Source organism: Pseudophryne corroboree, chromosome 4 (assembly GCF_028390025.1).
Source record: "Pseudophryne corroboree isolate aPseCor3 chromosome 4, aPseCor3.hap2, whole genome shotgun sequence".
Lineage (NCBI taxonomy): Eukaryota > Metazoa > Chordata > Amphibia > Anura > Myobatrachidae > Pseudophryne > Pseudophryne corroboree.
In genome coordinates this window covers 909,820,153-909,839,289 of record NC_086447.1, presented here as the reverse complement: position 1 = coordinate 909,839,289, position 19,137 = coordinate 909,820,153, and the positions used below count along the sequence as shown (strand labels likewise).

Here is a 19,137-nt window from a genome sequence, read left to right as displayed (position 1 = left end):
CTCTTGATTGGCTGCCGGACCGCGAGCTCTGATTGGCTCACGGACCGGCTCCTAATTGAAGAAAGACACCTGACTTCCGCCGGAGACTGAGGGGCAGGAGAGGCGCAAGCTGCGCTCTCCTCCCCGCCCTCACAAACAGCAGCAGCGAGGTTAGCAGCACTGGAGGCATATCTGGCACTGTGGGGACATGTGTATCTGGCACTGGGAGCATATCTGGCACTGTGGGGATGTGTATCTGGCACTGTGGGGACATGTGTATCTGGCACTGGAGGCATATCTGGCACTGTGGGGACATGTGTATCTGGCACTGGGAGCATATCTGGCACTGTGGGGATGTGTATCTGGCACTGGTGGGCATATATGTATCTGGCACTGTGGGGACATGTGTATCTGGCACTGTGGGGGCATGTTTACCTGGCACTGTGGGGGCATGTGTACCTGGCACTGTGGGGATATGTGTATCTGGCACTGTGGGGGCATGTGTACCTGGCACTGTGGGGATATGTGTATCTGGCACTGTGAGGATATGTGTTTCTGGTACTGGGGGCATATACTGTATGTATCTGGCACTGTGGGGACAAGTGTATCTGGCAATGTGGGGACTGTGTATTTGGCACTGTGGGGATATGTGTATCTGGCACTGTGGGGATGTGTGTATCTGGCACTGGGGGCATATATGTATCTGGCACTGTGAGGACACGTGTACCTGGCACTGTGGGGCATATGTGTATCTGGCACTGTGGGGGCACATGTGTATCTTGCACTGTGGGGCATATATGTATCTGGCACTGTGAGGACACGTGTATCTGGCACTGTGGGGGCACATGTGTATCTGGCACTGTGGGGGCACATGTGTATCTGGCACTGGGGGCATATATGTATCTGGCACTGTGAAGACACGTGTATCTGGCACTGTGGGGGCATACATGTACCTGGCACTGTGGGGATATGTGTATCTGGCACTGGGGGCATATATGTATCTGGCACTGTGAAGACACGTGTATCTGGCACTGTGGGGGCATACATGTACCTGGCACTGTGGGGATATGTGTATCTGGCACTGGGGGCATATATGTATCTGGCACTGTGAGGACACGTGTATCTGGCACTGTGGGGGCATACATGTACCTGGCACTGTGGGGACACGTGTATCTGGCACTGTGGGGGCATACATGTATCTGGCACTATGGGGACATGTGCATCTGGCACTGGGGGCATATATGTATCTTGCACTGTGGGGCATATATGTATCTGGCACTCTGTGGACATGTGTATATGGCACTATGGGGACGTGTATCTGGCACTATGGGGACATGTGTATGTGGCACTGTGGGGCATATATGTATCAGGCACTGTGGGGACATGTGTATCTGGCACTGTGGGGACATGTGTATCTGGCACTGTGGGGCATATATGTATCTGGCACTGTGGGGAATATATGTACCAGGCACTGTGGGGACATGTGTATCTGGCACTATGGGGACATGTGTATTTGGCACTGGGGCATATATGTATCTGGCACTGTGGGGACATGTGTATCTGGCACTGGGGCATATATGTATCTGGCACTGTGGGGACATATGTTTATCTGGCACTGTGGGGGCATACAGTATATGTATATGGCACTGTGGAGGCACCCATTTTTTTTTGCATTTTTATATGTATGTGGCAGTCCTACAAACATCATAACGAAAGGTGTGTGCACAAAAATGAGGTGTGGCTTTGTGACAACTAGGCCACGCCCCCAGTTTTGCATGATAATGGCTCTTTACCCTTGACTACAGATCTTTTCTTGCTCTTTGCCTTTGACTGGTTGGCCACCCCTGATCTATAATATCAGCACTCTCTCTATCTCGGTGTGAGACATCCTCTATAGTACCCTAGCAGCACTTTCTCTCTCTGTGTTTGAAATCCTCTATAGTGCTCCAGCCACACTCTCTCTCTTGGTGTGTGAGATATACTGTATAGTACCCCAGCAGCACTCTCTCTTCCTGTCTGTGAGACATCCCCTGTAGTACCCCAGCAGCACTCCCGGTCTGTGAGACATCCCCTGTAGCATCCCAGCAACAGCACTCTCTATGTGTGTGTGAGAGACATCCCAGTACTCTCTCTATCTCAGTGTGAGACATCCCCTGTAACAGCACTCTCTTTCGCTGTGTGAGACATCCCCAGCACACTCTCTCTCTCACTCGGTGTTAGAGGCATCCCCAGCACATTGTCTCTCTGTGTCTCGGTGTGAGAGATATCCCCAGCAATCTCTCTCGGGGTGAGAGACATCCCCAGCACTGTCTCTCTCTGTCTCAGTGTGAGAGACATCCCCAGCAATCTCTCTCTGTCTCAGTGTGAGAGACATCCCCAGCAATCTCTCTCTGTCTCAGTGTGAGAGACATCCCCAGCAATCTCTCTCTGTCTCAGTGTGAGAGACATCCCCAGCAATCTCTCTCTGTCTCAGTGTGAGAGACATCCCCAGCAATCTCTCTGTGTATCGGTGTGACAGACATCCCCAGCACTGTGTGTCCCGGTGTGAGAGACATCCCCAGCATTCTCTCTGTGTCTTGGTGTGAGAAACATCCCCAGCACTCACTCTCTCTCGGTCTAAGAGACATCCCCAGCACTCTGTGTCCCGGTGTGAGAGACATACCCAGCACTCTCTCTGTCTCGGTGTGAGAGACATTCCCAGCACTCTCTCTCTCTCTCGGTGTAAGAGACATCCCCAGCACTCTGTGTCCTGATGTGAGACACATCCCCAGCACTCTTTCTGTCTCAGTGTGAGAGACATCCCCAGTACTCTCTCTGTCTCGGTGTGAGAGATATCCCCAGGACTCTCTCTGTCTCGATGTGAAAGACATCCCCAGGACCTCTCTCTGTCTCGATGTGAGAGACCTCCCCAGGACTCTCTGTCTCTATCTCTCTGAGACATCCCCAGTAGCAGCACTCTCTGTCTCAGAGACATCCCAGCACTCTATCTCAGTGTGAGACATTCCCTCTAACAGCACTCTCTTTCGCTGTATGAGACATCCCCAGCACACTCTCTCTCTCACTCGGTGTTAGAGGCATCCCCAGCACACTCTCTCTCTCACTCGGTGTTAGAGGCATCCCCAGCAGCACTCTCTCTTCCTGTCTGTGAGACATCCCCTGTAGTACCCCAGCAGCACTCCCGGTCTGTGAGACATCCCCTGTAGCACCCCAGCAACAGCACTCTCTCTCTGTGTGTGAGACATCCCCAGTAGCAGCACTCTCTATGTGTGTGTGTGAGAGACATCCCAGTACTCTCTCTATCTCAGTGTGAGACATCCCCTGTAACAGCACTCTCTTTCGCTGTGTGAGACATCCCCAGCACACTCTCTCTCTCTCACTCGGTGTTAGAGGCATCCCCAGCACACTGTCTCTCTGTGTCTCGGTGTGAGAGACATCCCAGTACTCTCTCTATCTCAGTGTGAGACATCCCCTGTAACAGCACTCTCTTTTGCTGTGTGAGACATCCCCAGCACACTCTCTCTCTCTCACTCGGTGTTAGAGGCATCCCCAGCACACTGTCTCTCTGTGTCTCGGTGTGAGAGATATCCCCAGCACTCTCTCTCGGGGTGAGAGACATCCCCAGCACTGTCTCTCTCTGTCTCAGTGTGAGAGACATCCCCAGCATTCTCTCTGTGTCTTGGTGTGAGAAACATCCCCAGCACTCACTCTCTCTCGGTCAAAGAGACATCCCCAGCACTCTGTGTCCCGGTGTGAGAGACATACCCAGCACTCTCTCTGTCTCGGTGTGAGAGACATTCCCAGCACTCTCTCTCTCTCTCTGTAAAAGACATCCCCAGCACTCTGTGTCCCGATGTGAGACACATCCCCAGCACTCTTTCTGTCTCGGTGTGAGAGACATCCCCAGTACTCTCTCTGTCTCGGTGTGAGAGATATCCCCAGGACTCTCTCTGTCTCGATGTGAAAGACATCCCCAGGACCTCTCTCTGTCTCGATGTGAGAGACCTCCCCAGGACTCTCTGTCTCTATCTCTCTGAGACATCCCCAGTAGCAGCACTCTCTGTCTCAGAGACATCCCAGCCCTCTCTCTATCTCAGTGTGAGACATTCCCTCTAACAGCACTCTCTTTCGCTGTATGAGACATCCCCAGCACACTCTCTCTCTCACTCGGTGTTAGAGGCATCCCCAGCACACTGTCTCTCTGTGTCTCGGTGTGAGAGATATCTCCAGCACTCTCTCTGTCTCGGTGTGAGAGACATCCCCAGTACTCTCTCTCTCTCTCTCGATGTGAGAGACATCCCCAGCACTGTCTCTCTCTCTCTCTGTCTCAGTGTGAGAGACGTCCCCAGCAATCTCTCTGTGTGAAAAACATCCCCAGCACTCTGTGTCCCAGTGTGAGAGACATACCCCAGCATTTTCTCTCAGTGTGAGAGACATCCCCAGCACTCTCTCTGTGTCTCGGTGTGAGAGACATCCCCAGCACTCTCTCTGTGTCTCGGTGTGAGAGACATCCCCAGCACTCTCTCTGTGTCTCGGTGTGAGAGACACCCCCAGCACTCTCTCTCTCTCTGTGAGACACCCCCAGCACTCTCTCTCTCTGTGTGAGATACACCCCTAGCACTCTCTCGCTCTGTCTTGGTGTGAGACATCCCCAGCACTCTCTCAGTGTAAGGGACACCCCCAGCACTATGTCTGAGACAATCCCAGCACTCTCTCTGTGTGTCGGTGTGAGACATCCCCAGCACTCTCTATGTCTCCGCGTGAGAGACATTCCCAGCACTCTCTCTCTGTGAGAGAAACCCCCAGCACTCTCTCGGTGTGAGAAGTCCCCAGCACTCTTTCTGTGTGAGACACCCCAGCATTCTGTCTCTCTCTGTGTCAGATATCCCCAGCACTCTCTCTCTGTATGAGACATCCCCAGTACTCTCTCTGTGTCTTGGTGTGAGAGACATCCCCAGCACTTTCTGTGTCGGTGTGAGAGACACCCCCAGCACTCTCACTCTGTCTCGGTGTGAGAGACATCCCAGCACTGTCTCGGTATGAGAGACACTCCAAGCACTCTGTGTCGGTGTCAGAGACACCCCGAGTACTCTCTCTGTGTGAGACATCCCCACCACTCTCTCTCTCTCTGTGTGAGAGACATCCCCAGCACACTCTCTCTCTCTCTCTCTGTATGAGGGACATCCTCAGCACTCTGTGTGTCGGTGTGAGAGACATCCCCAGCACTCTCTGTATGTTGTGTGAGAGACACCCCCAGCACTCTCACTCTGTCTCGGTGTAAGAGACATCCCAGCACTGTCTCGATATGAGAGACACCCCTAGCACTCTGTGTGTTGGTGTGAGAGACACCCCCAGCACTCTCTCGGTGTGAGAGGAACCCCCAGCACTCTGTGTGTCGGTGTGAGAGACACCCCCAGCACTCTTTCTGTGTGAGAGACATCCCAGCACGCTCTCTGTGAGACACCTCCATCACTCTCTCTGTGTGAGACACCATCAGCACTCTCTCTGTGTGAGACACCCTCAGCACTCTCACTGTGTGAGAGACATCCCCAGCACTCTCTCACTGTGTGACAGACACCCCCAGCACTCTCTCTGTGTGAGAGACACCGCCAGCACTCTGTGTGTCAGTGTGAGAGACACCCCCAGCACTCTCTCGGTGTGAGAGACACCCCCAGCACTCTCTCTGTGTGAGAGACACCCTCAGCACTCTCTGTGTGAGAGACATCCCCAGCACTCTCTCACTGTGTGAGAGACACCCCCAGCACTCTCTCACTGTGTGAGAGACACCCCCAGCACTCTGTGTGTTGGTGTGAGAGACATCCCCAGCACTCTCTCTGTGTAAGACACCCCAGCACACTCTCTGTGTATGAGAGACATACCCAGTACTCTGTGTGTCGGTGTGAGAGACATCCCCAGCACTCTCTCTGTGTGAGAGACACCCCAGCACTCTCTCGGTGTGAGAGACATCCCCAGCACTCTCTCTGTGTGAGAGACACCCCAGCACTCTCTCGGTGTGAGAGACAGCCCCAGCACTCTGTGTGTCGGTGTGAGAGACACCCCCAGCACTCTGTGTGAGAGACGTCCCCAGCACTCTCTGTGTGAGACACCGTCAGCACTCTCTCACTGTGTGAGAGACATCCCCGGCACTCTCTTGGTGTGAGAGACACCCCCAGCACTCTCTCAGTGTGAGACACCCCCAGCACTCTGTGTGTCGGTGTGAGAGACACCCCCAGCACTCTCTCACTGTGTGAGAGACATCCCCGGTACTCTCTCGGTGTGAGAGACACCCCCAGCACTCTCTCTGTGTGAGAGACACCACCAGCACTCTCTCTGTGTGAGACACCCCCAGCACTCTCTCTGTGTGAGACACCCCCAGCACTCTCTCTCTGTGAGACACCCCCAGCACTCTGTGTGAGAGACATCCCCAGCACTCTCTCTGTGTATGAGACATCCCCAGTACTCTGTTGTGTGTTGGTGTGAGAGACACCCCCAGCCCTCTCTCTGTGTGAGACACCCCCAGCACTCTCTGTGTGAGAGACACCCCCAGCACTCTCTGTGTGAGACACCCCAGCACTCTCTCAGTGTATGAGAGACATCCCCAGTACTCTGTGTGTTGGTGTGAGAGACATCCCCAGCACTCTCTCTGTGTGAGACACCCCCGGCACTCTCTCGGTGTGAGAGACACCCCCAGCACTCTGTGTGAGAGACATCCCCAGCACTCTCTCTGTGTGAGAGACACCCCCAGCACTCTCTCTGTGTGAGACACCCCCAGCACTCTCTCTGTGTGAGACACCCCCAGCACACTCTCTGTGTGAGACACCCCAACACTCTCTCTGTGTGAGACACCCTCAGCACTCTATTTCTCACTGTGTGAGAGACATCCCCATCACTCTCTCACTGTGTGAGAGACATCCCCAGCACTCTCTCTGTGTATGAGAGATATCCCCAGTACTCTGTCGGTGTGAGAGACATCCCCAGCACTCTCTCTGTGTGACAGACACCCCCAGCCCTCTCTCTGTGTGAGACATCCCCAGCACTCTCTCTGTGCATAAGAGGCATTCCCAGTACTGTGTGTTGGTGTGAGAGACACCCCCAGCCCTCTCTGTGTGAGACACCCCCAGCACTCTCTTTCTCACTGTGTGAGAGACACTCCAGCACTCTCTCAGTGTATGAGAGACATCCCCAGTACTCTGTGTGTCGGTGTGAGAGACATCCCCAGCACTCTCTGTGTGAGAGACACCCCCGGCACTCTCTCGGTGTGAGAGACACCCCCAGCACTCTGTGTGAGAGACGTCCCCAGCACTCTGTGTGAGAGACGTCCCCAGCACTCTCTCTGTGCGAGACACCCCCAGCACTCTCTCTGTGTGAGAGACACCCCCAGCACTCTCTCTGTGTGACACCCTCAGCACTCTCTTACTGTGTGAGAGACATCCCCGGCACTCTCTTGGTGTGAGAGACACCCCCCAGCACTCTGTGTGAGAGACACCCCCAGCACTCTCTCTGTGTGAGAGACATCCCCAGCACTCTCTCTGTTTGAGAGACACCCCTAGCACTCTCTCTGTGTGAGACACCCCCAGCACTCAGACACCCCCAGCACTCTGTGTGTCGGTGTGAGACACCCCCAGAACTCTGTGAAAGACATCCCCAGCACTCTCTCTTTGTGAGACACCCCCAGCACTCTCTCTGTGCGAGAGACACCCCCAGCACTATCTCTGTGTGAGAGACACCCCCAATACTCTCTCTGTGTGAGAGACACCCTCAGCACTCTCTTTCTCACTGTGTGAGACATCACCAGCACTCTCTCACTGTATGAGAGACATCCCCAGTACTCTCTCTGTGTGAGAAACATCCTCAGCACTCTCTCTCTCTCTCTGTGAGACATCCCCAGCACTATGTGCGAGACACCTCCAGCACTCTCTCTCTCTGTGTGAGAGACATCCCCAGCACTCTCTCTCTCTGAGACATCCCCAGCACTCTGTGTGTCGGTGAGACATCCCCAGCACTCCCTATCTCTCTCTGTGTGAGAGACATCCCCAGAACTCTCTCTCTCTCTCTGTGAGACATCCCCAGCACTCTCTCTCTCTGTGAGAGACATCCCCAACACTTTCTCTGTGTGAGATACATCCCCAGCACTCTGTGTGTCGGTGTGAGAGACACCCCCAGCACTCTCTGAGTGAGGGACATCCCCAGCACTCTCTGTGTGAGAGATATCCCCAGAACTCTGTGTGTCGGTATGAGAGACATCCCCAACACTCTCTCTGTGTGAGATACATTCCCAGCACTCTCTCTGTGATACCCCCAGCACTCTCTCTATGTGATACCCCAGCACTCTCTCTGTGTGAGACATCACTAGCACCCTCTCTGTGTGACACCCCCAGCACTCTGTGTGTTGGTGTGAGAGACATCCCCAGCACTCTCTCTGTGTGAGAGACACCCCCAGCACTCACTGTGTCACTGTGAGAGACACCCCAGCACTCTCCCTCTGTGTGAGACACTCCCAGCACTCTCTGTGTGAGAGACACCCCCAGCACTCTGTGTGTCAGTGTGAGAGACATCCCCAGTACTCTCTCTGTGTGAGAGACACCCCCAGCACTCTCTCTGTGTCAGTGTGAGACACCCCCAGCACTCTCTCTGTGTGAGAGACATCCCCAGCACTCTCTCTGAGAGACACCCAGCACTCTCTCTGTGTCAGTGTGAGAGACATCCCCAGCACTCTCTCTGTGTGACACCCCCAGCACTCTCTCTGTGTCAGTGTGAGAGACACCCCCAGCACTCTCGTTGTGTCTGTGTGAGAGACACCCCAGCACTCTTTGTGTCAGTGTGAGAGACACCCCCAGCACTCTCTCTGTGTGACACCCCCAGCACTCTCTCTGTGTCAGTGTGAGAGACACCCCCAGCACTCTCTCTGTGTCAGTGTGAGAGACACCCCCAGCACTCTGTCAGTGTGAGACACCCCCAGCAATCTCTGAGTCTGTGTGAAAGACATCCCCAGCACTCTCTCTGTGTCTGTGTGAGACACCCCCAGCACTCTCTCTGTGTCAGTGTGAGAGACACCCCCAGCACTCTTTCTGTGTCAGTGTGAGAGACACCCCAGCCCTCTCTCTGTGTCTGTGTGAGAGACACCCCCAGCACTCTCTCTGTGTGACACCCCCAGCACTCTCTGTGTGTCAGTGTGAGAGACACCCCAGCACTCTCTCTGTGTCTGTGTTAGAGACACCCCCAGCACTCTCTCTGTGTCAGTGTGAGAGACACCCCCAGCCCTCTCTCTGTGTCTGTGTGAGAGACACCCCCAGCACTCTCTCTGTGTGGCACCCCCAGCACTCTCTGTGTGTCAGTGTGAGAGACACCCCCAGCACTCTCTGTGTCAGTGTGAGAGACACCCCCAGCACTCTCTGAGTCAGTGTGAGACACCCCCAGCACTCTCTGTGTCTGTGTGAGAGACATCCCCAGCACTCTCTCTGTGTCTGTGTGAGACACCCCCAGCACTCTCTCTGTGTCAGTGTGAGAGATACCCCCAGCACTCTCTCTGTGTCAGTGTGAGAGACACCCCAGCCCTCTCTCTGTGTCTGTGTGAGAGACACCCCCAGCACTCTCTCTGCGTCTGTGTGAGACACCCTTCAGCACTCTCTCTGTGTGACACCCCAGCACTCTCTGTGTGTCAGTGTGAGAGACACCCCCAGCACTCTCTCTGTGTCTGTGTGAGAGACACCCCCAGCACTCTCTCTGTGTCAGTGTGAGACACCCCCAGCCCTCTCTCTGTGTCTGTGTGAGAGACACCCCCAGCATTATCTCTGTGTGGCACCGCCAGCACTCTATGTGTGTCAGTGTGAGAGACACCCCCAGCACTCTCTCTGTGTCTGTGTGAGAGACACCCCCAGCACTCTCTCTGTGTGACACCCCCAGCACTCTCTGTGTGTCTGTGTGAGAGACACCCCCAGCACTCTCTCTGTGTCTGTGTGAGAGACACCCCCAGCACTCTCTCTGTGTCTGTGTGAGAGACACCCCCAGCACTCTCTCTGTGTCAGTGTGAGAGACACCCCTAGCACTCTCTCTGTGTCAGTGTGAGAGACACCCCCAGCACTCTCTCTGTGTCAGTGTGAGAGACACCCCAGCACTCTCTGTGTGCCAGTGTGAGACACCCCCAGCACTCTCTGTGTCTGTGTGAGAGACATCCCCAGCACTCTCTCTGTGTCTGTGTGGGACACCCCCAGCACTCTCTCTGTGTCAGTGTGACAGACACCCCCAGCACTCTCTCTGTGTCAGTGTGAGAGACACCCCAGCCCTCTCTCTGTGTCTGTGTGAGAGACACCCCCAGCACTCTCTCTGTGTCTGTGTGAGAGACACCCCCAGCACTCTCTCTGTGTGACACCCCCAGCACTCTCTGTGTGTCAGTGTGAGAGACACCCCCAGCCCTCTCTCTGTGTCTGTGTGAGAGACACCCCCAGCACTCTCTCTGTGTCTGTGTTAGAGACACCCCCAGCACTCTCTCTGTGTGACACCCCCAGCACTCTCGGTGTGTCAGTGTGAGAGACACCCCCAGCACTCTCTCTGTGTGAGAGACACCCCCAGCACTCTCTCTGTGTCTGCGTGAGAGACACCCCCAGCACTCTCTCTGTGTCTGCGTGAGAGACACCCCCAGCACTCTCTCTGTGTCTGTGTGAGAGACACCCCCAGCACTCTCTCTCTGTGACAGACACCCCCAGCACTCTCTGTGTGTCAGTGTGAGAGACACCCCCAGCACTCTCTGTGTGTCAGTGTGAGAGAAACCCCCAGCACTCTCTCTGTGTCTGTGTGAGAGACACCCCCAGCACTCTCTCTGTGTGAGAGACACCCCCAGCACTCTCTGTGTGCCAGTGTGAGAGACACCCCCAGCACTCTCTCTGTGTCTGTGTGAGAGACACTCCCAGCACTCTCTCTGTGTGAGAGACACCCCCAGCACTCTCTGTGTGTCAGTGTGAGAGACACCCCCAGCACTCTCTGTGTGTCAGTGTGAGAGACACCCCCAGCACTCTCTGTGTGTCAGTGTGAGAGACACCCCCAGCACTCTCTGCGTGTCAGTGTGAGAGACACCCCCAGCACTCTCTCTGTGTCTGTGTGAGAGACACTCCCAGCACTCTCTCTGTGTGAGAGACACCCCCAGCACTCTCTGTGTGTCAGTGTGAGAGACACCCCCAGCACTCTCTGTGTGTCAGTGTGAGAGACACCCCCAGCACTCTCTGTGTGTCAGTGTGAGAGACACCCCCAGCACTCTCTGTGTCAGTGTGAGAGACACCCCCAGCACTCTCTCTGTGTCAGTGTGAGAGACACCCCCAGCACTCTCTCTGTGTCAGTGTGAGAGACACTCCCAGCACTCTCTCTGTGTCTGTGTGAGAGACACCCCCAGCACTCTCTGTGTGTCAGTGTGAGAGACACCCCCAGCACTCTCTGTGTGTCAGTGTGAGAGACACCCCCAGCACTCTCTGTGTCAGTGTGAGAGACACCCCAGCACTCTCTGTGTGTCAGTGTGAGAGACACCCCCAGCACTCTCTGTGTCAGTGTGAGAGACACCCCCAGCACTCTCTGTGTGTCAGTGTGAGAGACACCCCCAGCACTCTCTGTGTGTCAGTGTGAGAGACACCCCCAGCACTCTCTGTGTGTCAGTGTGAGAGACACCCCCAGCACTCTCTGTGTCAGTGTGAGAGACACCCCCAGCACTCTCTGTGTCAGTGTGAGAGACACCCCCAGCACTCTCTCTGTGTCAGTGTGAGAGACACTCCCAGCACTCTCTCTGTGTCTGTGTGAGAGACACCCCCAGCACTCTCTGTGTGTCAGTGTGAGAGACACCCCCAGCACTCTCTGTGTGTCAGTGTGAGAGACACCCCAGCACTCTCTGTGTGTCAGTGTGAGAGACACCCCCAGCACTCTCTGTGTGTCAGTGTGAGAGACACCCCCAGCACTCTCTGTGTCAGTGTGAGAGACACCCCCAGCACTCTCTGTGTGTCAGTGTGAGAGACACCCCCAGCACTCTCTGTGTCAGTGTGAGAGACACCCCAGCACTCTCTGTGTGTCAGTGTGAGAGACACCCCCAGCACTCTCTCTGTGTCAGTGTGAGAGACACCCCCAGCACTCTCTGTGTGTCAGTGTGAGAGACACCCCCAGCACTCTCTGTGTCAGTGTGAGAGACACCCCCAGCACTCTCTGTGTGTCAGTGTGAGAGACACCCCCAGCACTCTCTGTGTGTCAGTGTGAGAGACACCCCCAGCACTCTCTCTGTGTCAGTGTGAGAGACACCCCAGCACTCTCTGTGTGTCAGTGTGAGAGACACCCCCAGCACTCTCTGTGTGTCAGTGTGATAGACACCCCAGCACTCTCTGTGTGTCAGTGTGATAGACACCCCCAGCACTCTCTCTGTGTCAGTGTGTGAGACAGCTGCTGCCTGTGTGTACCCGGCCACCGGTCCTCCTCCTCCTCCTCCTCTCCTCCATCCCCGACTCCCAGGCCAGCAGCAGCCTCCTCCCTCCTCCGTCCATCCTCCTCCCCCCCCCCCCGGCCCTGTGGATCACACAGCAGCAGCAGCAGCAGCAGCAGCAGCAGCAGCCGCCGCCCCCCTCCCCCCAGCAGCCGGGTGTGACGGAGCCCGCAGGATCCTCAGTGTCTCTCCCGGATCCTCCTCTTCTCCTCCTCGGGACATGGCGGGCGGGGCCGGCTCGCGGGTTACCCGGCGGGCTCCGGCGGGTCACGGCGGCCCGAGGCCCTGATCGCGCCCGGTGGGTGGTGACCCGGCGGCGGGTGAGAAGATGGCGGGCGAGGTCCGCCTGCGGCAGCTGGAGCAGCTGATCCTGGAGCGGCCGGGCCGCGGGGCCGGGATGAGTGTGGAGAGCCTGCTGGACTCGCTGCTCTGCCTGTACGACGAGTGCTGCGTGTCCCCGCTGCGCCGGGAGAAGAACATCCACGACTACATCGAGTGGGGTGAGTCACCCGCCGGGCACCGGCCACCGGGGCATTGCAGGGAGGGGATGCGGTGCCTATCATGCGGGGTAATGCTGTTGCTAGGGGTTACTGTGGCGTTACAGGGAGGGGGCAGAGCCCATCCTGGGGGGTAGTGCTGTTGCTAGGGGTTACTGTGGCGTTACAGGGAGGGGGTGCGGTGCCCATCCTGGAGTTAGTGCTGTTGCTGGGGGTTACTGTGGCGTTACAGGGAGGGGATGCGGTGCCTATCATGCGGGGTAATGCTGTTGCTAGGGGTTACTGTGGCGTTACAGGGAGGGGGCAGAGCCCATCCTGGGGGGTAGTGCTGTTGCTAGGGGTTACTGTGGCGTTACAGGGAGGGGGTGCGGTGCCCATCCTGGAGTTAGTGCTGTTGCTGGGGGTTACTGTGGCGTTACAGGGAGGGGGTGCGGTGCCTATCCTGGGGGGCAGTGCTATTGCTAGGGGTTACTGTGGTATTACAGGGAGGGGGCAGTACCCATCCTGGGGGGTAGTGCTGTTGCTGGGGGTGCAGTGCCCATCTTGGGGGGTAATGCTGTTGCTGGGGGTTACAGTGGCATTACAGGGAGGGGGCAGTGCCCATCCTGGGGTTAGTGCTGTTGCTGGGGGTTACTGTGGTATTACAGGGAGGGGGCAGTGCCCATCGTGGGGGGTAGTGCTGTTGCTAGGGGTTACTGTGGCATTACAGGGAGGGGGTGCAGTGCCCATCGTGGGGGGTAGAGCTGTTGCTAGGGGTTACTGTGGCATTACAGGGAGGGGGTGCAGTGCCCATCTTGGGGGTAATGCTGTTGCTGGGGGTTACAGTGGCATTACAGGGAGGGGGCAGTGCCCATCCTGGGGGGTAGTGCTGTTGCTAGGGGTTACTGTGGCGTTACAGGGAGGGGGTGCTGTGCCCATCCTGGGGTTAGTGCTGTTGCTGGGGGTTACTGTGGCATTACAGGGAGAGGGGGTGCAGTGCCCATCCTGGGGGGTAGTGCTGTTGCTAAGGGTTACTGTGGCATTACAGGGAGAGGGGTCAGTGCCCATCCTGGGGGGCAGTGCTGTTGCTAAGGGTTACTGTGGCGTTACAGGAAGGGGAGCAGTGCTCATCCTGGCGGTAGTGCTGTTGCTAAGGGTTATTGCGGCATTACAAGGAGGGGGGTAGTGCTGTTGCCGGGGTGACTGTGGCATTATAGGGAGGGGGCCAGTGCCCACCCTGTGGGAACTTTGCTGTTGGGTCATATTATTGGGTGATTACTGTGGCATTACAGGGACGGGGCAGTGCTGTTGCTTGGGGTTACTGTGGCATTTCAGGATGCAGGCCGTAATTACAGCTGTCGGGGGAGACCGCGCTGTTGTAGGGTTACATTGGCATCACGGGATAGGTGGACGTGCCCATCCCGATGGACTATTGGGGGCATGTTAATGAGGGGTATAGAACACTGGAGGGGCAGTGTACATACAGAGGGACAGTATGAGGGGGGTTACTGTGGCTTTGCAAGGAGGGGGCTGTCATGCGGGGGTTACTGTGGTATTACAGGGACACTTTTCTGGGGAAGAGATATAAGTGGGCAATACACCAGTTATTACTGGGACATTCTGGCTATAGGGATACATGGTCCATGTTGGGTGACACTCCTGGCAGTGGGACACTTTATGTACGGGGCGGCAGGACAGGTGTAGGTTTCATTTCTTGGAGAAGCAGATGACAGTTTGGGGCACAGTGTCTGGGGATGTACCAGCATGTCTTGGGATTCATGATTCGTGGATGACATCTTCCTACTTCTAATGGGAGGGTAAGCTGTCATTACTGGGGGTGGGGGAGGGGCATACAGTGACATCTGCGGTCAGTGGGGCCACAATGGTTTAGAAACACGCCTCTTACATGGCTTGGGATAGTGACATGAGCGGAGTACAGTCCTGTAACAGGGTTGGTGGTCACTGGGGAGGAGAGTTACTGACGTCCATATGTAGAGGCCATGTGTTATTTCTGCATGACTGTGGTCAGTGGTGCCGGGGTATAACTAGGGCTGATGGTGCCCAGGGCAAATAAAAATAAATAAAATAATAGCTCCTTTTGAGACCTGTTCTTTAAAGCTCTGATTGTTATTTGTTATAACATGGTGAAAACAGAAATTGTATTTGTGTAACCCTTGCTGCAGGCTGTAGTAACGCGTGCTCTCATGGACTGGGAGTACCTAGGATGGGACCCTGGGGATGAGGTGACATTTGGTGCTGGAGTCACTGGACACTTCTGTGTCATGGGGTCTACTGAAGGGGACACTAGGGGGCATTTATACAGGCCAGTGCTGGGAAAAATGTCTGCAAACATTGCAAAAAAATTGTTGCTTGCTAAATGGAAAATAATGTGCCCCCTCCTAATGCCAGTGACACTTTTCTGCTGGTAGATTGTTGCAATAATACTTAAATCAGTCCCAACTGTTTTGATACTGTACAAAATGAGTGTGCAAAAACCACCCAGTATATGGCATTGTGCAGGGGACGGAAGGCTCCTGGGAGTAATAATGACAAGTGCAGAGAAATCCGTCCCACAGGATCACAGCCCAATTTACCTTTGGTTGACTGTGTGTAATACTTACCCCTGGATCTGCACTATTTACCCCTGGCTGTATGTTACTGGGTTGTATTATAGAGATGCTCTTCTGTGCGGTAATGATGTCAGTAATGGACGTTTAGCTGTATAGATTAGTGGATTCCAATATAACATGATCAGTATACATATTGCCTAGTAAACCATTGCCAATGCAGTCTATGTATACATCTGTATGTACTGTGCAGTGTATCACACAGAGTCACTGTATCACTGCAATCTGTTTCCTCTGTGCATCAGCTGGGAGACACTGAGACGTTTCCCCAAGGTCACAGCTAGGTGGGCTGCAGGATGCCTCTTATCACTCCAGTGACCCTGGTTGCTAATTGCACGGTTCTGTGACTCCTGGAGCTGACCGTCATTGCTCTGCCGGAGGTGTCGGCAACGGTGCAGTGCTGTAGAGTAGGCTATAATATCTGTAATTGCAGATAGCAGTACGTAAGAGGATGCTCCTATTCTGCATATAATGTCATTTCCTGCATTCCCTGCTTTGATCTACACAATGAGAGGAGTCGCTGTGTAACACTGCAAGTGGCGTTATCATGTCCAACAGATGTCCACTTGGTGTGGTGTCAGGGTAGGATGCAGCAGATGGGTGATCGGGGAATGTACTGGTACACCCTGCCTAGCGGTGGCTACGGGGGCTTCCGATATCACCCCAATACCTTATGTCACCGGATGGTGATCTAGGTCAGTGCACATCAGCCAGTTGCTGGCACTGTGTGACTTTGTAGTCATTGCTCTTGTGAATGGGCTGTTGGTGTAGTCGGACTTCTGTCCCCCATCTTGTATTGTCGCTCTGGAAGCGAGTGTTTTATCCGGTTACATCAAGCGCTGGTCATTTCATAGTAATGTCCGCAGCACCTAGGTGGCAGTACCCGTGTCTTGCCCTAGTAGATATGGCAAGCTATTTCAATGCTTCGGTCACTGGATTTGGGTTTATTGTTTGGTTCTCTAAACAAGTAGATTTATTTTGGCAAAGACCGTCTTGCAGGGTCGTCATACATTAAAGTCAACTAATATGATCATCAAACGAAAACATTTTACAGCCAAAGTGATTGTTTTTGTCCCACACACAGTATGGTGTTGTGACAATTTTATTGAAAGCAATTAGATTGGCCAACTTGATCTGCTGTGTGTGCAACCAAATTAAGATTTCTGGTTCGTAAAGGTCTTTAACACCGATTTTTATACAAAATACTACATTTTTTAGCTTTTAAACCAATAAGAAATGTGTTAATCCGTGTTTTGGTGCTAGAGATGTCTCCTACTGTACAACAGGAATGTACATAGGTGTCTGTATGGCTGGAGCCTCTGTGTTACGTTGTAGCTGGTATCTGTGCGGCTTATTACAGTTACGTATATACATGATAGTAAAACATCACTTCATTTAAAACGTGTCTTTTAACTAATGCAAGGAATTCTGGCCTTCCTGTGCAATGACCACAAAATCTGGTAAATTAATACATTTTGATAAATTCCGTCATCATTTTTGTAGACTTTTTCTTTGTTTTTGTTTACTTTTCTCTTCAATTTAATAAGACATGTTTTGTACTTTATTATATAGTCCTGTTTGGTTGTTTAGTGAATCAGGTAAACAAAAAACAAATAGAATTAAAAAACAAACAAACACATAACATATTTGGAAGTAACCCCTGCATTATAGACCCCTATTGAGCTTTCTCTATTAGAAAAACGAATCGTCGTCATTAATGGTATTTCTCTAACGTCCTAGTGGATGCTGGGACTCCGTCAGGACCATGGGGAATAGCGGGCTCCGCAGGAGACAGGGCACATCTAAATAAAGCTTTTAGGATCACATGGTGCGTACTGGCTCCTCCCCCTATGACCCTCCTCCAAGCCTCAGTTAGGTTTTTGTGCCCGTCCGAGAAGGGTGCAATCTAGGTGGCTCTCCTAAAGAGCTGCTTAGAAAAAGTTTTTTTAGGTTTAAATCTCAGTGAATCCTGCTGGCAACAGGATCACTGCATCGAGGGACTTAGGGGAGAGATTTCCAACTCACCTGCGTGCAGGATGGATTGGAGTCTTAGGCTACTGGACACTTAGCTCCAGAGGGAGTCGGAACACAGGTCCTCCTGGGGTTCGTCCCGGAGCCGCGCCGCCGATCCCCCTTACAGACGCTGAAGACGGAGGTCCGGAAAGCAGGCGGCAGAAGACTCCTCAGTCTTCATGAAGGTAGCGCACAGCACTGCAGCTGTGCGCCATTGTTGCTACACGTCTCACTGATTCAGTCACGGAGGGTGCAGGGCGCTGCTGGGGGCGCCCTGGGCAGCAATATTAAATACCTTTAGTGGCAAAATAAATACATCACATATAGCCATTAAGGCTATATGTATGTATTTAACCCAGGCCAGTTTTCTTAAAACCCGGGAGAAAAGCCCGCCGAAAAAGGGGCGGAGCTTATTCTCCTCAGCACTCAGCGCCATTTTCCTGCTCAGCTCCGCTGGTGAGGAAGGCTCCCAGGACTCTCCCCTGCACTGCACTACAGAAACAGGGTAACAAAGAGAAGGGGGGCATAATTTGGCGATATTGATATATTAAAAGCGCTTATATCAAAAACAACACCTTCTAGGGTTGTTTATATACATTTATAGCGTTTTTGGTGTGTGCTGGCAAACTCTCCCTCTGTCTCCCCAAAGGGCTAAGAGGGTCCTGTCTTCGATTAGAGCATTCCCTGTGTGGCTGCTGTGTGTTGGTACGTGTGTGTCGACATGTATGAGGACGATGTTGGTGTGGAGGCAGAGCAATTGCCGGTAATGGTGATGTCACCCCCTAGGGAGTCGACACCGGAATGGATGGCTTTAGTTATGGAATTACGTGATAATGTTAGCACATTACAAAAGTCAGTTGACGAAATGAGACGGCCGGAAAACCAGTTAGTACCGGCTCAGGCGTCTCAGACACCGTCAGGGGCTGTAAAACGTCCCTTACCTCAGTCAGTCGACACGGGTACCGACACAGATGAATCTAGTGTCGACGGTGAAGAAACAAACGTATTTTCCAATAGGGCCACACGTTATATGATCACGGCAATGAAGGAGGCTTTGCAGATCTCTGATACTGCTGGTACCTCAAAAAGGGGTATTATGTGGGGGGTGAAAAAACTACCTGTAGCTTTTCCAGAATCAGAGGAATTGAATGACGTGTGTGACGAAGCGTGGGTTAACCCAGATAGAAAACTGCTAATTTCCAAGAAGTTATTGGCATTATACCCTTTCCCACCAGAGGTTAGGGCGCGCTGGGAAACACCCCCTAGGGTGGATAAGGCGCTCACACGTTTATCAAAGCAAGTGGCGTTGCCGTCTCCTGATACGGCCGCCCTCAAGGATCCAGCAGATAGGAGGCTGGAAACTACACTGAAGAGTATATACACACATACTGGTGATATACTGCGACCGGCAGTAGCCTCAGCCTGGATTTGCAGTGCTGGGGTAGTGTGGTTGGATTCTCTGACTGAAAATATTGATACCCTGGATAGGGACAGTATTTTATTGACTCTAGAGCAATTAAAGGATGCTTTTCTTTATATGCGAGATGCTCAGAGGGATGTTTGTACTCTAGCATCAAGAGTAAGCGCGATGTCCATA

The 19,137-nt window shown here is 53.6% G+C and overlaps 1 protein-coding gene across 5 annotated transcripts in view; it reads left to right on the top strand.

Moving 5' to 3' along the window:
* The first annotated feature begins 12,523 nt into the window (after positions 1–12,523).
* CDC42BPA (CDC42 binding protein kinase alpha) overlaps positions 12,524–19,137 on the top strand; it is a 289,458-nt gene continuing 282,844 nt past the window's right edge. For 3 of the 5 annotated variants that reach the window (XM_063918950.1, XM_063918951.1, XM_063918949.1), the window contains exon 1: positions 12,524–12,924. In XM_063918950.1, coding sequence (XP_063775020.1) covers positions 12,753–12,924 — 172 coding nt within the window. In that variant the 5' untranslated portion in view covers positions 12,524–12,752. The remainder of the gene's footprint in view (positions 12,925–19,137) is intronic. The other 2 variants (XM_063918953.1, XM_063918952.1) reach the window with 1 other exon arrangement.